This window comes from Mustela erminea, chromosome 16 (genome assembly GCF_009829155.1).
Source record: "Mustela erminea isolate mMusErm1 chromosome 16, mMusErm1.Pri, whole genome shotgun sequence".
Taxonomy (NCBI): Eukaryota; Metazoa; Chordata; class Mammalia; order Carnivora; family Mustelidae; genus Mustela; species Mustela erminea.
Window position 1 is genome coordinate 46806612 of NC_045629.1, and position 20554 is coordinate 46827165.

The 20554-nt window shown below is 43.9% G+C and overlaps 1 protein-coding gene across 2 annotated transcripts in view; it reads left to right on the forward strand.

The window, feature by feature from the left end:
• Window positions 1–20346, forward strand: part of POP1 (POP1 homolog, ribonuclease P/MRP subunit) — a 37662-nt gene extending 17316 nt beyond the window's left edge. For both annotated transcript variants that reach the window (XM_032316330.1, XM_032316331.1), the window contains exons 10-16: window positions 1644–1755; window positions 2322–2441; window positions 7505–7620; window positions 9688–9879; window positions 12222–12376; window positions 16945–17286; window positions 18188–20346. In XM_032316330.1, coding sequence (XP_032172221.1) covers window positions 1644–1755; window positions 2322–2441; window positions 7505–7620; window positions 9688–9879; window positions 12222–12376; window positions 16945–17286; window positions 18188–18845 — 1695 coding nt within the window. In that variant the 3' untranslated portion in view covers window positions 18846–20346. The remainder of the gene's footprint in view (window positions 1–1643; window positions 1756–2321; window positions 2442–7504; window positions 7621–9687; window positions 9880–12221; window positions 12377–16944; window positions 17287–18187) is intronic.
• Window positions 20347–20554: the final 208 nt, after the last annotated feature.

Sequence of the window (20554 nt, forward strand, 5' to 3'; positions counted from 1 at the left end):
GACTGCGTGCTCTCGTGGCTTCCGGCCTCTGGCTCTGTCTCTCCGCACTGCAGCTCAGCCTTGCTGTCCTTCTCTCAGGTCCTGGAATATGTCAGGTCTCCGCTCCCTTAAAGCCTTCACACCTGCTTTCTTCCCACATGGCCAAATGTTCTGTCCTCGCCCCCTCTTTGCTTGGTAAACCTTCCTTAGTCTTCAGATTTCAGCCTTTATCTCATTTCTCTCTGGAATCCCTTCCTGATCCCCAAGTTAAATGAAATCAATTATATTGTATTTCATTGCATTTTGTACATTTCTCAGTTTATATGTTTAGATTTGCTTGTGTACTTAGGCGATGTTCATATTGAACTTGGTGAGGGCAAGGACTCTGTCCCCCAGTTTTTAGCACAGAGGAGGGGCTCCATTCCAGCTCGTTAAGTCGCTCAGGGAGGATTTGAACCTGAGAAGTTTGGTTCCGGAGCCTGTGTTTTAAACCAATAAGCTATGCTATCTGAGTGACATAAATAGCTCGTATGTTAACAGGTTGCTTCCATAGAATCTGTAGGAGCACGTCCTACTTCAGTGAACTTCCATATGAATCATGGCTGTAAGTCTCGTGCTCTGTGTGCACCTGGTAAGGAGGTGCTTTTTGGTTTTCTTTTTTATTTTTTCAAATTATTTATTTATTTATTTAGATTTTATTTATTTATTTGAGAGACAGAGATAGCAACAGCATGAACCAGGGTGGGGAAGGAGAAGCAGGCTCCCCGCTGGGCTTGGGGCCCGAGACGGGGCTTAATCCTAGGACCCTGGGATCACAACCCAAACCAAAGGCAGATGCTTAACTGACTGAGCCACCCAGGCACCCCAGGTTCTTATATTTTTATTCATGTAAGTAATCTCTGTACTAGCATAGAGCTCAAACTCATGACCCTGATATTAAGAGTTTCAGTCTCTTCTGACTGAGCCAGCCAAGTACCCCTGAGATGATTTTTGAAACCTTGCTCAATTCCTCATTCTATCTGGGAAGAATACAAGTAGAAGACTTGTGTATCTTATTTGAAGTTTCTAGGAATAAAGCAATTTTAAGATATCCTTTTACCGGGGCGCCTGGGTGGCTCAGTGGATTAAGCCGCTGCCTTCGGCTCAGGTCATGATCTCAGTGTCCTGGGATCGAGCCCCGCATCGGGCTCTTTGCTCAGCGGGAGCCTGCTTCTCTCTCTCTCTCTGCCTGACTCTCCGCCTACTTGTGATTTCTCTCTCTGTCAAATAAATAAATAAAATCTTTAAAAAAAAAAAGATATCCTTTTACCAAAGATTTCTTCAGACAGTGTAGGTTTGGTGTTTCTTTTTGTGGGCAAAGTCTTATTGCTTAAATTGGTATGAAGTTGGCAGTAGTGGGAGAGGAGCAAGGGGCAGGCCTCTTTCCTCAGTAGTGTGCTGAGAGAAGAATGCAGGTGTCTCTCTGAAAACCATAGGTGTGGTTTTTAGTGTGTGAAATCTTGAGAGAAGTGTGATGCTATGTCCATGCCTCTGATTAGAAGAGCACTTAGGCTGGTGTGAATTAGTGTGTTAAACAGGGGAGCAGTTGTCTACGAATCTCAGCCCTAACAATGATCAAGTCTGATTCATCATTTCTCTGGTGAATAGGAGTTGTTATTTTTCAGGAGGGAGAAGACACGGAGAAGACACCTCACCACTGGTGGATTGAAACCTGTAAGAATCCTGATAGCGTTTCCCTTCATCACAGACAAGAAGCCATTTTTGAGTTGTTGGGAGGTATTCAGAGGGAAGACTGACCGGGTGGTTTGGGGACGGAGGGAGGAGTGGGAAGTGCATTAAAAGAGTGTTTTACAGTTGGGCTAACTACATGGAGCAGTGCTTTTTAACTTGGAACTCCTTGTCATAATACAGCAAGAGAACATGGAAGAGTGGTGCCTGACTCAGTGAACTTAGGAAACTCTGAGTTTATGTTAGTATGCCAAATAACTGGCATTCTAACATGATAGGTAAACACATAGCCCAGGTACTGAAACGAAGGTCTCTACTTATCCATACACAATTACGTTTGTGTGTGAAGCTACTGTAGTTATCACTGATGGAAATATACATGTCCATGTTGTAAAATAATCTGTTATGTTAACTTAATGTTTTTGGTAAGAAATGTTACTCTCTATGAATGTTAATTTACTCTCTAAAAGTATTAATGGGACAAAAGAGGAATGTAGGTTTTTTAATAATTAGCCCAAGAAGCAATTTTTATTAAAAAATTTGAATATTCAAGCAAGTGTATATATTGTGAGTGACTTTGTAAAAGGTTGGGTTTTATTTGTTTTTTGTTAAAGGAATTACATCACCAGCAGAAATTCCAGCCGGTACTATTTTGGGACTGACTGTTGGGGATCCTCGAATAAATTTGCCTCCAAAGAGGTCCAAAGTTTTGCCCAATCCAGAAAAATGCCAAGGTAAAGTTTCTAGAACACTCCTGGTTTTCCTTTCAATTTTGAGTAGTTTAGTTCTATGAGAAGAGTTCTGACAGGTCTGCATTGACTTCATCTGTAAAAAGTTAGGGTGATCTTTACCTGCCTCCCTTTCAAGGTGATTATAACCAAAGGAGATGGTGTGTATGGAAGTGTCTTTTAGCTAGGAGACGTGTAGCCTTATCCTTATGTTCATTTTTTTTTTTCCCCTGAGTTCTTTATTTTTAGTATCTGGTAAAAACCGGTCGTTCTGCAAACCGGGTTCTCTGAAAATGCCTGGCATTTCAGAATTTTAATTGTGAGGAAGGGATCTGCACCCGCAGCTGGTCTTGTGCTCATTGGAAGCCTCTGTCTGACCATACAGATGATCCAGGTTCGAATCCTGGCAAGGCCATCCCAGGTGCTGAAGGGTAAGAAGTCTTGGTTTAGACTCAGTAGAGTGGCCTGTGGGAGGTTGTTGGGTGGGGTGGCATCAGATGGTGGTTAGGAGCCTGCTAAAATTTTAGTCTGATCTGATTCTCAACAATGGTGATAATATCGTGTTGTATTTACTGTCATTTAAATACTGAATTGGAAGAATCATTAAAATTACCTTCTGAATTTTGAGAGGAAAAATACAGGTATGTGCAGTAATAACTTCAGTTTTGTTTTTTTTTTAACCTCCACATGTAGTTAATAGCTTATTAAAGGAGCAAAAAATTAGTCTGTCAGATCCTTACGTGAAAGGGGGGTTGGATGAGAGGAATTTGAAGCTCTGTCGGCAGGTTAGTTAATCTTGGAGCCTCAGACATTACTCAGTGAGTTGTTGCCTCTTTTCTTTTTTAATGGCATTATTGTCTGATGCAACCCTCAAAGTTGCAGTGTTGACTGAGCATTAAACACTGACTATCTTAATTGCCTTAAAGCTGTAATTTCAACTCCACTTACTTTCCCTTGCTGCCTCAGATCCCTTTTTGGAATGAGGTAGTTACGTGTTAAATTCTTTTTAATGCTTTTATCTTCATAGGAATCAGTTCCAGGAAAATTAAAGTCTACCTTAAGACATATGATTTAATTTCTTTAAGAGCCTACCATCTTGGTAGTCCTTGTTGTATTTTATTAAAACCTATTTTAGGTAATTTCATTGAAGAAGTAATGGTATGTGAGCTACATAAAGAATTAAACTTTTTGAGGAATTAGGATTATAACAATATCACTAATAGATGTAACATATCATCTAGGATGATAACTTAAAACTAAAGTTAGAAATAGACTTTGATGAGCCGGGTCAATTAATAAAAGATTAATCCCTTGGAAGAGTCTCGGTGTCATGATGATTGAAAACTTAATTCTCTGATGTACTTCCAGTTTCTCTTTCTACATCTGAAGTCGTTCTCTGCCTATTTTAACTTGGACAAAATGGACCAATTTTGGTGCTACTTAAACCACAAAGAAGGGTTTGCCCTTCTTATTTGCAGGACAAACTGTCTTGTGTGTACTGGGGATTCGAGGATTCTGAAAAGAGGGGGTATATGACTGTGATATTGCGATATAATAAGAAATATGTATTTTGGTCTCTGTGCAGCTGCCCCTTTCCTGGTATAGAGCTCCTAAAGTCCTTGTAATTCCCTAAGTGATAACAGCCTTAAAGCCTTAAAGGCTAAAGGAGTGTCTTTTCTTATTCATTAAAGCCCCTTTCAGTCACAACTTTTATGTTAATGAGGTAAAAAGTCTCTAGGATAACCAACCTCAAGGTTAGAGCGTTAGAACTTTCTCAGACACTTCTACCCCTGCCCCATCCAGACCTGCCTCTGGGAGGGGGAGGTGGGGTTAGAGATTGAGTTTGATTGTCAACAGGCAATGATTTAATTGGTCATGCCTACTTGATTATGACTGTGTAAAATCTGTATACAGTTGGGGTTTGAAGAACTTCCCGTTTGCTGAACACTTGAAGATGCTGGGAGGGCAGTGAGTTTGAAGAGGGCCAGGGCCTCCTTGTTCCCTTGTTCCCTCATACTTACCCCGTGTTTCTCTTCCATCTGGCTTCCAGATGGAAGACAAAGAGATAGAAAGTCCATCTCTTTCATCTGGCTGAGTTAAATCTTTTCATTAAAAAACAAAGCAAAACAAAACAGTAATGGAGTCAGTAAACTTTTCTTGAGTTCTGGGAGCCATTCTAGCCAATTACTGAATTTGAGGAGGGGGTCGTATAGGTGGGACCAATTTCTAGCCAGCTGGTCAGAGGTATTGGAGACCAGGGACTTCCAACTGGCATCTGAAGAAGGGGCAGTCTTGTGGGACTGAGTCCTTAACCTCTGGGATCTGACACCATCTCCAGGAAGGTGTGTCAGAACTGGTGTGAATTGTAGGACACCCAGCCCGTGTTGCAGGATTGCTTGCTCTCGGGAAAATGCTGCACGTTTGAGTGTCAGAAGTGTTGGGAGTAGAATAGCAAGACTTTAGGGAAGGAAATAGTCTTTCGGTGAAGAACTTGAAGTGACGGTGCATATTGTCAGATGCGCTGAAGAAGTTTACTTGATCGTTTGATCCTGGATTTTGATTTGAATATTACTAATTTGTTTTTGCAAATCTTTTCAACTTAACAACAGCATTGCACTATGTAAGTAACTGGCTTTCCATGTGAGATTTTTGAAATATAATTCCTGTTGCACTGTCATTGTAGGATTTATTCTCCTTAATCTTTCTTTTTATGTACTCTTCGATAGTGTGTACCCAAAACACAGGAAGAATCGAGTTGGCTTTAGAGGGATAGGTGAGAGATCATCCCTTTTTACAGCTTTTCCAAGTACCTTTAGAGCACGGAGCTGCAGGTGACTTCATGAAGTGTCCAATTATTGGTCATTTTGCACCGACTCCTCCATTTCTGCTCTTGGGAGAAAAAGCCCTCTTAGCTTCAGTTGGTCCCTTTTAACTGTTCTGCAGGTTTAATTTAGAATAGAGTGAATTTGAAGACTAACTTTGGTATATTTGATTCCCAAACGAGGCAAACTTTAATTTCCTTTGCTTCCCTAAGGAAAACTTATTAAGAAAGTTTTAATTTAAAATTTGGTCATCTTCAAATACATTTAAGAAAGAAAAACTATTTCCTTCAACCTTTAAGTTATTCTGTAGTTATGCAGTGAATTAGAAGGCTTTTGCCTGGTATGAAAGAAAGGATTCTTTATTTGGGTCTTGGGCCAAGGATTTAGAATTCCATTCAGAATCAGTTGTCATTCTAGGCCCACTTAGGTACATGCTGGCTCAGCTGGTAACATTCTTTTTCCCTCAGTACTAGACTCTTGACCTAAAAGGGTCTTTCCCTTTGCCTTCAGGCATACTCTGATATGTTTTAAATAGAGTTTATATTTTAGAACAGTTTTAGGTTCACAGCAAAGTTGAGTAGAAGGAATAGAAAGTTCCTGTATTCCCCTGCCCTCACATACACACAGCCTCCATGAACCTGCACTGACACATCATTGTCGCCCAAAGTCCACGGTTTCCATCAGGGTGTGCTCTTGGTGTTTTATATTCTGTGGGATTTGACAAATTTGGAACAGCATGAGTCCATCATCGTAGTATCATGAAATAGTTTGACTGCTCTAAAAATCTGTGCTCTGCCTATTCCTCCCTCTCTCTCCCAGCCCTTGATCTTTTCACTGTCTTCATAGTTGTGTTTTCTCGAATGTCATCGCATTGGAATCATACAGTATGTAGCCTTTTCAGATAACTTCTTTCACTTTGTAGTAAGCATTTCGGGTTCCTCCATGTCTCTTCGTGGCTCAGTAGCTCATTTCTTTTTAACACTGACTGATATTCCATTGTCTGGATGTCCTACCTACTTTGTTTCATCTATTTATTTATTATTATTTTTTAGAATATTTGGAGTCGTGGGCATCTTTTTTGTGCCTTTGCAAGCCTCAGGCTCAGCCCTGTCTTTTGTAGAGTCCCAGTTCTGTCACTCACATTGTTGGCAGCTCTCCACAGGGAAGCGATTCTGGGTGGACAGAGGCTGTTTGAAACGGAGCCCGTTTGCTCCTAGACAGGCCGTGGGAACTTTCACATACACAGCATTGGTACTCAAGATGCTGTTGGTTATTATCTTCCATGAGGAGCAGCAGAGGACTAGAAGCAGTTTCTGCTTTAAGGAGCTTTGATCTCAGATCTTTACATCAATGTAATTTTCTCTATCTTTGCTCTCCCCTGAAATCTGTCACATTGTGGGCCAGTCGATTCCACCTTATTTTTTTCCAGCCATCAGACCCATGCAGGTATGTGCCTTTGAGTGTGACCTTTCTGTGTAGGTAGTTTAGACGTTAGCCAAAATTCATGAATTGTCTGATTTTCTTTCTTTTAATTTTTCAGTCCAGTAAAAGAGAGTTGGAAGATTTTTTTTCCCCCTAGTGTTTCAATGACTTCATGTGGGAAATCTCTTCTATCAGTATATGTGTTTCTAATTGAAAAATTTTCTCCTTTTTTTCCCACTGGAGTACTTTTTGGCATGGTGCAGTTTCTTTAAAGGGATGAAACAATACATTTCACAGAAAATAGGCTCATTTTAAAGGAATGAGAAAAACATGTTTTACAGAAGGAATAAATATTCAGTTGAATGGAAAAGGATTATAAGAAACTTGAAATAATAGAGCAGAAGAAAAAGCTGGTATCTATTGGCTCACAGCTGTAGGGACAGGAATGGTATAAAGAGCCCTTAAATGAACAGTTAAAATATGGCTTGTACTGTCCTAGTGTGTTATAAAGAAATTGTTCACTGTGCAGGGGTTCCTAGAATTTGGTTATCTTAAATGTGGGATTAGGCAGTTATTTACCTGAATGTGATCTTTATATCTTATACATTAAAAATACATGTCAAAAAAATAAGTTTAGGAGCTTTGCTCTTTTATGAAACCAATTATAGGAGTAGCTTAATTTCTAGTCAAGTAAGTTCATCTAGAGAAGTTAAGTGAGCACCTACAAAATATTTTCTTGTAACAGAAGGTCAACCAGCAATGTTGAGAGTTTGACTTCGTTGATCTAAAGGATGTAGTTTGAAGGCTCTTTCTTTTCCCTCTTAGATAATGAGAAAGTTAGACAACTGCTTCTGGAGGGTGTGCCTGTGGACTGTGCGCATAGCTTTATTTGGAACCAAGCTATCTGTAAGAATGTCACAGAGAATAAAATCTCGGATCAGGTAACTAATGGTGTAAGGATTGTTGGTCAAGTCCTGAAGACAGGTTGAAATTCCTCACTCGAGATGCCGTAAAAGTTATTTCGTCCTTTAGAGAATCCCATAGACTCCCTTTTATTTTCAATTTATTGATGCCTTACTTATGATTTTTTTCTGTTCTTAGAGAAGAATAATCTTAAGAAAAATTTACTACAAAGACTTCTTCTTAAAAATGATAATTCCACGATTTAAATATATGTTTTTCTTTTATTTTCTTTTTCCCTTAAATGTTCTATCTTTAATCTCACAGTGATTGAGCTCTTACCCAGATCAGGGATTATAGTAGATTGATGGGCTAGATGGCTAGGATATGTTTGAGAAAGTACAGGGTCAAAGGAAGCCCAAAGAAGGGGCACTAAGCCCAGACTAGGGAAGTTGGGAAAAGCTTCCTGGATGGGGGAGCTGGTGCTTGACCTGACCCTTAGGTGGGTGGACAGAATTAAACCAGACTTCTTGGGGGCCAGGAGCCAAGGCTGCTGGAAGTGAGACCAGCATGTGCAAGAGTCTAGGATGATGTGTTCAGGAATCTCTAAGTGAGTCAGTAGCTTGGAGTTGAGGGTGGGGCAGGAGATGAAGAAGTAAAAAGGGTTCAGAGCATAAGAGACCTTGAAGTATTTAAAGGATTTGGGCAAAGGACATAGGGCGTCACTGATGGTTTGAAGCTGGGCCATGACGTGATCAGATTTTACCCCACAACACTGTAGAAGGTAGATTAGACTAGGAATGGGGGTTCGAGCAGAGGACCTGAAGAGAGGGCTTGTGGTTGGATGGCCTTAAAAGAGACCCTGCAAATAGTCCTTAATTGAGGACATGAGGGGGGCCTGAATTGAGACCATGTGGGTGGAGTGGAGGGGCTGGGGTTGAAGACAAAACACAGTCATTGATTGGATGGTGGGAAGTGGGAAAGGAGGAGACATGTAAATTAGCTCCTAAGAGTCTAGCTTGAATTCAGTACTGCAGGTAAAAGAGACCCAGAGCCTGATTTATCACTGCTGTATTCCCAAGTTCTGGAAGAGTGTTTGTCACATAAAATGTACTCAGTAAACATTTGGAATTCAATGAATGAAGAGCAGACATGTGAATGGATGGATGAATGAGTGAGTGAGTCAGTCCCCCAGCTAGGTGGGGAACACAGGAGGGGAGCAGATGCCGTAGGGAAGATGAATTCAGTCCTGGATAAACTTGAGTTGGGAGGTCCTCAGGACTTCGCCGTCGGAGTAGAAGCCCAGGAGACGGGTTTTGATCCCAGGAGGAAAAGCTGGGGCTAGGAGATGGATATTTTAGAATCAACACCATGTAGTGGAAACTCAGTCCAGAGGTGAGAAGATTACTCAGGACTTGGTCATGATCAAGGAGCATCCGTGAGGTAGGAGGCAGACTGGCTGCGTGGCGGCGGTCTCTTGTGTAGTCTTTCCTGTGGGTGCTAGGCCTCTCTCTTGCCCGTTCATCTCTTTTTACAGCTGGCAAGACAAGTCTGAGGGGCTGTTGTGCACCACTCCCTACAGTCCACATAACAAGTAATTTATAGCATCTTTAAATCTTTAAGACCTGGTGAAAAAATTTCTCAAGCACCCCAGAGTGTTTGCCCAGTCGCCCCTCCTTGAGAAGTTATTGTTTGTACCTTTTTTTGTTTGTTTGTTTATGTCACCCACCATTTTTTTTTTTTAAACCTCCTGACAACGAACCTTAACCAAAGTAAATGTAAGGACTGAACATCCAAATACAAAAATAATCCTGACGTAAGAGTTAGCAGAATGGATGTAGGTTATTATATAACTTTGAATCATCTGGTATAGTGTAGCTCAAATTTAAGATAATTTGGCATTTTCTACCGAAACACTTGTATAGAGGAAAATCACTGAAGGAGGAATACCATGTATTTCAAATGGCTTCCATTTATTTACTGAGAACATTTTTTTCCCTTGTTTTTTGAAAGAGCATTTAACTTTCTAAAGCTGCTCATCAGGAGAGCCAGTAGAATCTCCCAGAAAATTAGGGTTGTTTGTCTTGAATGATTTTCTTCCGCTTTAGGATTTAAACCGGAGAAGAAGTGAATTGCTGGTGCCCGGGTCACAGCTTGTTCTAGGTCCCCAGGAATCCAGGATACCTATACTTTTGATTCAGCAGCCAGGGAAGGTGACCGGTGATGACCGACGAGGCTGGGGAAGTGGCTGGGACATCCTGCTCCCCAAAGGCTGGGGCATGGCTTTCTGGATTCCATTTGTAAGTTCTTTTCCGTTCCCACTGTAGAGTGTAAAATACATTCCTAGTCCATTCCACACGCTGAAAGTATTCCACACTGCATGCCCCACTTAGAAATCGAGGGCTGTTTTTCTACCCTTGGAGCTATAATTCTGATCCAGGGTACTTCATAATGTCCCCAGAGCCGGGTTGTCATTAATAAGAGTTGGGCTGACACAGTATGAATTTCTGAGATTTTGAAAGTGTCCTGATTTTTATTTGACAGACAGAGATCACAAGGTAGGCAGAGAGGCAGGCAGAGAGAGAGGGGGAAGCAGGCTTCCCGCTGAGCAGAGAGCCCAATGCGGGGGCTTGATCCCAGGACCCTGAGATCATGACTTGAGCCGAAGGCAGAGGCTTAACCCACTGAGCCACCCAGGCACCCCAGAAGTGTCTTGATTTTTGAATAGTAGTGGTAACAAACTGGGCAGGGAGCCTGACATGGGACTTGATCCCAAGAGCCTGGGATCATGACCTGAGCCAAAGGCAGATGCCTAACCAACTGAGCCATCCAGGCGCCCCTGAGGTGGCTTTTTGTCTTGTTTTATGTGTGTGGTATTTTTTTTACTCAAAAGAATTTGTTACAGTTTAAAAGCAGTTTTTATAATTTTCTAATTTTTGTAGATGTATAGCATAACTTTTTTAGTTTTAAGTGCTGACCATGTATACTAGCTGCAGCTAAAAGCTTTATTAAAATCCAGTGCGTTTTTTTCTTCTCAATAGTTTTTTTATTATTACTATTTTCTAAAGATTCTATTTATTTATTTGTCTGAGAGAGAGAGACAGAGCGTGTGTGCACAAGCAGGGGGAGGGGCAGAGGGCGATGCAGGCTCCCCACTGAGCAGGGAGCCCGATGTGGGTCATCCCAGAACCTTGAGATCATGACCTGAGCTGAAGGCAGATGCTTAACGACTGAGCCACCCAGGCATCCCTCTTCTTGATAGTTTAAATATTACTTTGAACCAGAGAGTATAATAGATAAGACTGTTAGAATCACATAGGTAAATTTTAGCAATTATGCTTGGTATAATAGACATTCGGTTAATCATTTAAGATTAATTTCTTGGGCTCCTGACTGGCTCAGTTGGTAGGGCATGCAACTCTTGATCTCGGGGTCATGAGTTCAAGCTTCACAGTGAGTGTAGAGCTTACTTAATAAAAAATAATAATAGGGGTGTCTGGGTGGCTTAGTGGACTGCCTTTGGCTCAGGTCATGATCTCAGGGTCCTGGGATCCAGCCCTGCATCGGGTTCCCTACTTTTCAGGAAGCCTGCTTCTCCCTCTTCCTCTGCCTGCTGCTCCCCCTACTTGTACTCTCTTACTCTCTCTCGCTCTGTCAAATAAATAAAATAATAATAATAATAATAATAATAATAATAATAAAAAGAAGGGGAATATTTTAAAACACTTCTAATTTTTAAACTATGATCTGTTTTAAGCATACAAAAAAGTATAGATACTGAAATAATACATATGGACCCTTCACCCATCCTGCAGCTTAAGAAAACATTACAGGGAAGCCTGGGTGGCTCCGTCTATTAAGTGTCTGCCTTTTGCTCAGGCCATGATCCCCACGTCCCAGGATCAAGTCCTACATCGGGCTCCTTGCCCAGTGGGGAGCCTGCTTCTCCTCTGCCTGCTGCTCCCCCTGCTTGTGCTCTCTCTCTCTCTGACAAATAAATAAAATCTTAAAAAAAAAAAAGAAATGAGGGGCGCCTGGGTGGCTCAGTGGTTTAAGCCTCTGCCTTCGGCTCGGGTCATGATCTCAGGGTCCTGGGATCGAGCCCCGCATCGGGCTCTCTGCTCAGCAGGGAGTCTGCTTCCCTTCCTCTCTCTCTGCCTGCCTCTCTGACTACTTGTGATCTCTGTCAAATAAATAAATAAAAGCTTCAAAAAAAAATGAAACATGACAGAATTATTGGAAGCACTCTCTCCAGCTCCATTGCCCGTCCTCTTCCTGAAAGAATCACTATTCCTGTTTTCAGTGTTTGTCACTACCTTGCCTATTTTTATAGCTTTCTTAAGTATGCTCTGTATTCCCACATAAAATAACTATATTTTGTTTTTAAACTTTATATATCTCACCACATTTATGCTTTTGCAACTTACTATATTCACTCAACATTGAGATTTTTTCTGTGTTGATTGATGAAGCTGTTCCATCATTTTTGCTCGTGTATAACCCCTTTTAGGATTATTCCACACTTACCCATTCTCTTTTTGATGGGCATTTAGGTGGTTTTGCATTTTCTCCATACAAACATTAAACACTAATTTTACTGTAGGTTGGTGTATTAATAGGGTCTTTTTGACATTTCTGTTAGATCTATCGAGGGGCAAGAGTTGGCGGGTTAAAAGAGTGCGTGATGCATTCGCAGTACAAAAGGTCACCGGACATCCCCGGAGATTTCCCAGACTGCCCCGCGGGAGTTGTGTTTGCCGAGGAGCAAGCCAAGAACCTCCTTGAAAAATACAAAAGGTAAGAAACCAGCTTCTCCAGTTTCCTAACATCTTGTGAGGAAGAGAAGGGCCTTCTCAATGTTGGCCAGTGATGCTCGGAATGGGTTCATTAACTCTTACATAACGTGGAGTGTTCATAGACTTTTCCTTGAATTAACAAAACAAGACGTAGTGAAGTTAGGAGATCGTCTTATATGTGGCTCTTGTAGGCCTGTCCAGGTTAGAGACCCTTCCCACGGTCATTTGCTAACATTGATGTTGGTGCGTGCCTAAACTGGGGGCCTGAATTTCAGACGCCCGTCCCTTCAAAATAGCATTTGCGTTTTTTTACTACCAGTTATAGAGGTATGTATTTATGAAACTTTAATGAAACTATGGGAATGTGTAAAAGTGCTTTGTAAACAGGTGTATTCCTTCCATCCAGACAGATAAGTAACTATTTTTACATGTCGGTATCTATCCAGCTAGCCTTATTTTTTTCCTTTCTTTTCTCTCCCTGGGGGACTGGCCAGCGAAGGGGTTTGCATCTCTTATACTGTGAAGTGCATGCCACCTTTTAGAGCCTGACTCTCACCTCCATTCCAGGCTTCCGGGAGCACAGAGACTCCCTTGTTTGTTGTGGCGTCATTGGCATCTAGCCAGTGCCTGGTGCATGGTGTCCTTAGTAACTGTCTTTGTTGACTGATGAATGGAGAGATAGTGGGATGGTGTAGTTCCTTGACCATGAGCTCCATGATTGTGCTTTCTTGTTCACCATCCAACCACAGAGGCAGGCAGTGCTCAGTGTTCGGACTTGGTCAAGTGACAGGTGAATGAATGAGTAGAAAGACAGGAGTGCTTTCCTGGATTGCTGGCTTATGGGCTCTTTTGAAGGCAGTGATCATGTATTTCGTGCCTCCCAGAATACTAAGAGTCTTCTATGTGTTTGTTAAGTACTATTTGACAATAGTACTTATTTCTCACCCTTTAGATTTCTTTATCCATGCGGATTTTTCTTAGGTACAAATTTTCTTGAAATGGGATTATAGTATATATACTATTTCAAAACCTGTACTTTTTATTTAGCAATCTATTATGGATAGTTTTCCTGTATCAATAAATGTGACTCTAAACCAAGTGTCAGCAAACTTTTTTTGTAAAAGGCCGGATGATAAATATTTTTGGCTTTGCAGGCCCTTTGGTTTCCATGGCAGCCACTCAGCTCTGCTCTGCCTTGTGGCACAGGGACGATCACGGATGATACACAGAGGAACGGGCATGGCTGTGGGCCGGCCTCATTCTGTTTGTGGACACACAAGTTTGAATCTCAGATAATTTCATGTGCCATAAAATAGTCTTTTTTTTTTTTAACCATTTCAAAACACAAGAGCCATTTTTAGCTCCTGGGTCATAGAAAAGCAGACAGTGGGCCAGGCTTGGCTTGTGAGTCATCAACTGCCAACCTTGCTCAAAATAGAACTCAGCAGTTACCTCCAGGGCTCCCATATATTGAACTGTAATTTGTCAGCGGCTCTTTAGTTTATTTCTAATCTTTTGCTCTGCGCTTCTGTGAACAGCTTTCCATATGCATCTTTACCTGTTTGTCTTGACTTATTCATTTAATGTATCTATTTAGAGCCTACCATGTGTCAAATGTCTTCTAGGCACTGGCGCCTTTCCCCATGGAGCTTATGTTCTTGATGGAAGCACATGTTTCTAGGCTGGTGGGGGAGGGACCCAGCAGAGGGAGGGAGGCTGACATTGCAAGAGCAAAGCCCTTGAGTGGGGAAGAGAGAGGCTCAGATCGCTCATTTTAGTCTACTGGAAGGCTGATTCTGAGATGCAAAATGCAGATTTAGGGAGGGTAGACTCTGGCCCAGAGATAGGTAGAACTCTCCTGATCATGACCGGCTTCTCAGTGAAAAGAGAGGCGAGGTTATCAGTTAGGACTAAGAAGGGGAGAGAGGCTGTTGGAGATGCAAGGAGAGAGGAATCTATAGAGACCATTTTCTGGATGAGCAGAAGATAGAATTGACTGGAGAAATGTCAGGGCGTGCACTTGTTTACAGCAGGACCAGTCAGGGCTTCGGGGTGTTCTTCCCCAGCCCTGTTCTGTTGATCGGGGCTGGCGTGGAGGTAGTTAGAGGGTTGGATGTAACCAGGATGGGCTTTACCAGGTCAAGGGAGTTGAAGGTACCTGTAAGGGAATGATTCTTCTTATGAACCGGAGAGTTTAAGCTTAAGAAGAGACAAGTGAAGGTGCATGGGTGGCTCAGCTGGTTACAGGTCATGATCTCAGGGGATCTCAGGGGATCGAGCCGTGGGATCGAGCCCCACGGCCAGCTCCCTGCTCAGAGGGGAGCCTGCTTCTCCCTCTCCCTCTGCTGCTCCCCCTGCTTGTGCACTCTCTCTCTCTCTCTCTCTGTCAAATAAATAAATAAAATCTTTAAAAAACAAAAAGAAAAGACATGCAAGAACGGTGGTGAGCTATGAGGAGATGGTGGAGGAATAGTAAGTTCCAGCGCTTGAGGAGTTGTGGTGAGGGAGGGGCAGATGGGCTGGAATGGGAGGTATCGCTCTGAGGGTAGACACTTGAAATTGAGATGTTAAGGAGGAGCAGGTGATAGCAGTGACCAAAAACTAAGTGGCACCAGGAGAGTGGGTGTCTGAGTTGAAGTAAAAGATGGGAAATGAGGACATGAAGTTTCTGGTAGCCCAGGGCGTCAGAGCTGATCTTGGTAGGTGCCGAAGCCGCTGAGTGACCAGAGTCGAGAGGGCGGGGGAGGGGGTGTGTGGGCGGCTGGAGGAGGACCTGGCTGAGGAGGGAGAGCGGAGGGTCTGTCTGAGGGCGTGTGCTTCGGGGGAGCTGGGATCTTGGAGGAGGAAGAAGACAAAGTGGTCTGGGGGCATCAGGGGATCATCTGACACCCCCCCCCCGCCCCCCAGGCCCATGGCATGTAAGAAAGAAACTGCGGTCGCTGGAGAGGAGCTGGACAGGAAAGAAAGCACACACCTTAGGCTGAATCCCATCAATAAGATTTCTGGTTTAAAAAAATATATATATAGCCCACAGATTTTTTTGTACTATCCATCAGTTGCTGCTTGTATTAATTTAGGATTTCACCTGTAGTTAGAAGCGTGGCTGTTTTCCCTCACTCCGAATAATATAGGATATTACCAACTTACAATATTGATAGAACGGATGGATGGAAAAAGTAACATCTTATTGTTTTAATTTTTTGTTTAATGAGTATAAAGTGTTTACTTTTAAGTGTTTTTCACCTTTTTTTTTTTTTTTTTTTTGTTACTAGCTCATTTATTTCCATGTAAAGGTCTTCAGGGGAGGCAGTTACCGTGGGAGTGTTTTTTACCAGCTGCCCGTCTTGGGAGGCCAGAACACATTTGGTTCAAACTTCAGAGCAGAGGCTCAAACTGAACCCCTGATTAAGTCTGCAGGTTCATTGTCTGCCTGGGGTCCTGGGGCATGGCACAAAGTAAGAAGCATGTGAGGGAAGGAGTATCAGGGCCTGTCCCATAGGACACTGTCCTATGGGGTCTGGGACTCCCTAAGAGTCCTTCCGCCCAGAATGGCCAACAGTATGGCTGCTCCTTGCCTTTCAGGGTCCTGGTTCTCATTAGCTTGTGGTATTGCTAAAATGCTCTTCTTTCATACATTGCTGAAAAAAGCTGATTGCTGTCACCCTGTGAGTTTGGAAATCTCTCTGAGATTGCAAGTGCTCATTGTCTTTGCTTTAGCAGTTCATTCAGGAACTTATCCTGCGGATATACTTGTGCTTGTGTGACATGTTCAAGGTCATTCGTTGCAGCATTGTTTCTAGAAGCAAAGATTTGAAAATACCAAAATGCCGTGCAGTGGGGGACTATCTCATCAGCTAGGGTATAACCCAGGACTAAGATAGGCAGCCCTTTGCAAAAGAATGAGGGATCTCTTCGTGTACTCATATGAAATGATCTCCAAGGTATGTTGTGAAATGGAAACAGTTCAACAAGAAGTACCGAGTCTGGGATATCACCACCTGTGTAAAATGGGTAACAAAACAGAAAGAAAAGGGTACATACATATCTGCACATAGGTCCACAAAATGTCTCTGGAAGGATGCATTACAAAACAGATAATGACGTGATCTCTTGGAGGGTGGCTGGGTCATTCATTTCCTCCTCCGTGTCCCCAAGTGAGGCAAGTACCCCAGGGCCGTTTTTCACCAGCTACAGGTCGAGTGGGGGGAGAAACCTCACCAGCACCCCTTCCGTTCCCGTGGAACTTAGAACATTGTCACACGCTGGGACATTGCAGCATGACTCCAGGGAAACTGTGAACTTGTGGTCTTTCAGGAAGGGCGTCCCCTGGAGTTGTGAGGTGGCCACGTGGGGCCGCTTTGCTGGATGTATTACCTTTTAAAAGTAAAACCAAAGGAAACAAAGAAGCTTGGCCAATAGAGTTGGTTGTTATCTTTATCATACTTCTTGGAAAACTTTGTTTTGTAGGTTTGTTTTTCAAGTAGAGATGTAGTGCAATGGCCGTAATTATTTTTGTGGTTCCAATCCTAAATTGTTCAAAAATTGGTTCTCCTCCTTGATTTTCACTAGGCGCCCTCCTGCGAAACGGCCCAACTATGTGAAGCTTGGCACCCTGGCTCCTTTCTGCTGTCCCTGGGAGCAGTTAGCTCAGGAGTGGGAGTCAAGAGTCCGGGCCCAAGAGGAACCCTCTGTGGCCTCCTCTCCAAGTGGTGAGGACAGTGACTCAAGGAGAGACAAGTTGCCTTGCGCTCCCACACCTGAAAACACGGATCTGTGGTCTGACGAAGGGGGCACATCTCTGAGCAGCTGCAGTGAGCCCCGAGAAGCCATGGACACAGAGTGCCCAGCCCGGGTGGGGACCGAGTGGGTAGCATGCCAGGATGCCACCGGCAGTCTCCTCTGCGTTCTGCGGTAAGTGCCCATGACCCCTGGATACAGTTTACGTGGTCTCTTTTCCTCCTGACCAGGCTATAGGCTGTAAAGGTTCTCATTGTCCCTTTATGCAAAGCCCTGGGGAACATCTGGACTTTCTGGGTAGGGGTGGGGGACAAGCCAGTCCTGTGTCACCCAGCCCACAGAGGGCTCGGGGACATAGCTGAGTCACATCTGATATGGGGCACGATACTAATGTGCCCAGATGGTTTAAAGTACCGTCACCCACTGACATAAACCAAGGCAGTTGTTTTCTGTGACCTATTTCATTCAGTCTTTGCTGACAAAGCTGTCCCCTTGCGCCAGAGGGTGCCCCGAGGTAACAAGGAACGTTCCCTCTGTGAACTCTGAGTAAGCATTCTTCCCTTTACATCCCCGAATTCCGTTTCTTCTGGTTCCTTTGGAATGACCAGAGTTTAGGAGTGATTCCATGTCCCCTCATTGTAACATCGTCCTGTCAGAGAGGTCGCTGTACGAAGGGTGTTCCTGCTGCTCCCTGCTCGATGGGGCTTCCTAGTCCCGCTCTGGTCTGTGCTCAGCCCTCTTGCCTCGCACTTTTTTTCTGTACAGTAACTTCATTTCCTGTCCTTCCTTCATTTCAGAGCTGTCTCTCTCAGCCTTAGATTCTGTCTCATTTTTCTCTACCTTCAGCTTCTTAAACCTTTAGGCCTTCATCTACAAATGGTAGACCCATAAGAAGAAAAATATGACAAAAATGTATTAATGTCTGTTTTCAATTTTTGAAGAAATTACCATTTTGATCCTTCCCTACATGGATTATAAAAAAACCAAGTTAACTCCCAACAGTGCCCAGTCTTCTGACGGTATGTTTTCTCCCTGAACAAAATCTCCTCAAACGTGTGTCTCCCACTTCACGTAGGAGTAGGAAGTGGCTGAAGCAGCTGTCGACCTGGTGTGGGCCCAGCTCCAGGGACAAGCGGGCAGCCCGGCGGGCTTCCGGCAGCGGGGAGCCAGCACCGACGAGAGCGGCCTGCCTGCCCCTCCTGGAGCGTTTCCCCAGGGCACTGGTGTGGGTCAGCCTGGCCCTGGTGAGGAAGGGCAGCCCCGAGCCGCACTCCATGATCTGTGTCCCCACCGAGGAGGACTTCCTTCGGCTCCGTCAGGATCAGCTGTACTGTGGACCCCAGGAATCCAAGCACAGTGACCCCTTCAAGAGCGAGATTCGGAAGCAGAAAGAGAGGAAGAAAGTGGAGAAGAGGCAGAACAAACAGGCGCCCACTGAGCCTGAGGGTCTGGCCGGGGGCCCCCCTGCAGCCGGACACCGAGCTCTGACCCTGGGCCTGTGGTCAGGCCCCCTCCCTGGGGTGACTTCTCACTGCTCCAGAGTTCTCCTCGGCTTTGTCACGCAGGGAGACTTCTCCATGGCCGTCGGCGGCGGAGAAGCTCTGGGGTTTGTCAGCTTGACGGGCTTGCTGGATATGCTGTCCACCCAGCCGGCAGCTGAGAGGGGGCTCGTGTTGCTGAGGGCGCCCGCCTCCCCGCAGTATCGGTTTGCGAGAATTGCCGTGGAGGTGTGAGCGCCCGTGGACACCCCACAGCAGAGACAGACTAACTGCTTGTTTGCCAAGTCCCCCCGTTGGAGAGTTTTGTTTTTGCCATCCTCTGCTTCGAAATACCACACGAAATTCCTTGGAAATGAGAATAAAGATAAGGCATTATGCAGACGAAGGGATACTGACATCATTCCGGTAATCTCATGGTAATCTCCTGGATTGCTTCCATCTTTCCTTGTCCTTACTGTAACACTTGAAAAGTATTGGGCATGGAGAGCTTTTGTATTGATTTCTTGGTCTGTGTCACTCTTGCTGAAAATCATTAGATGCTCTGTATGTTTTCTTGTTTCTTTTTCATTAGGAACAAAGGACTGTCAAGTGTATTTGTAAGCCCTGTAGACACGAGATAAGCAACAGTGGTTGCTTAACTGATTGTTACAGGCGAGGGAAAGGCTATAAACACTTGGCCTCTGTGCATGACATAGGGTCCCCCCATCTGGACCATGTTCGAGTCCATCCTGGAATCAGCGTGCCTAACACTTGACACCATGCAGAAGGAAACCGTGGAAAATTGCTGCCTGTTTCAGGCAGGATCGGTGTATGGCAGAGGGTTTGGGGTGGAATCAGAATGGGGCTCTGGTCTTTAGGACCCATTGTCCCTTTGCTGTTGACCAACAGATACATGATCCTAGAAGCTACTGGTTCTTCTGTGCTTTTTGTTTCTGCAAAAAATTTTTCAAAGCCATGGAGGTTGGTTTCTCAAAATATGTTCTATGAAGTGTGTTATCTAAAAAAAAAAAAAAAAAAAAAAAAAAGATTCTAACTTCATTGATTTGGGAAACTATGGGTTCAAGGAAGCTAAGCATTTCTTTTTGGGGGATTTCTAGAACCTTCCATCTGATAATATGCATTGTGTCTCTCCAGGAAGCAGATAACAGCCTACAGTATTTTCTAAATCTTTTTGATTCCCAAACTCCTTTTGCAAGGAGCACTCTGTAGGACCAGTGTTTTTAGGGACACACTTTGGGGAACGTGGCCGTACCATGTAGTACTTACCTCTCTGACAGGTGATTAAAAGGACGGCCTCTTTTAGACACTCATGCAGTCACGATGTCCACCTGACAATGGAGCAGGGTGTCAAAGAGGTCTTGTCCTGTCCCACACAGGAGTGCCGTCATTGCTTTTTTCACTTGCGGAGAAACTGGGTGCTCATTCACGTTTCGTTACCCTGTGTGTCTCACACCCTCAGACCCTTGTCATCCCACCCCCCATTTCTAGCAGAGCCTGAGTGGGGTTTGTTTCTTAATTTAAATGTACAGTTAGGCGTTATTTCGTGTAAATGTATTGGGTTTTGCAGTAGCAGTCGTTAGAAATGTCTCTGGGGGAGACGGGCTGCGGGGAGAGACAGCAGGTGTTCCAGTGGCTACTGAGCTGTCCCATGTGTCTCCCCTCTCACCATGCCTCTGGATGTATTTGTGTCCAACCCAAATGAGACTGCAAAAAAAGAAAGAAAGAAAGAAAAAAACACCAGTGTGACTTAGTGGTGTCTGTAAACAGAATAAATTCAAATGTCACCTGATGTTCAGTGGTGAGTGTTTATTGGGCCATTCCTCATTGGTTTTCTTGGCTCTAGGCCACTCCGTCTGTGGCTCAGCTCGCTGGATGACAGAGAAGCCTGAGCATGCCTTGAGTCCCCTAACCTCTTTCCGCCTAGCAGCCCGCCTGGGGCCTGC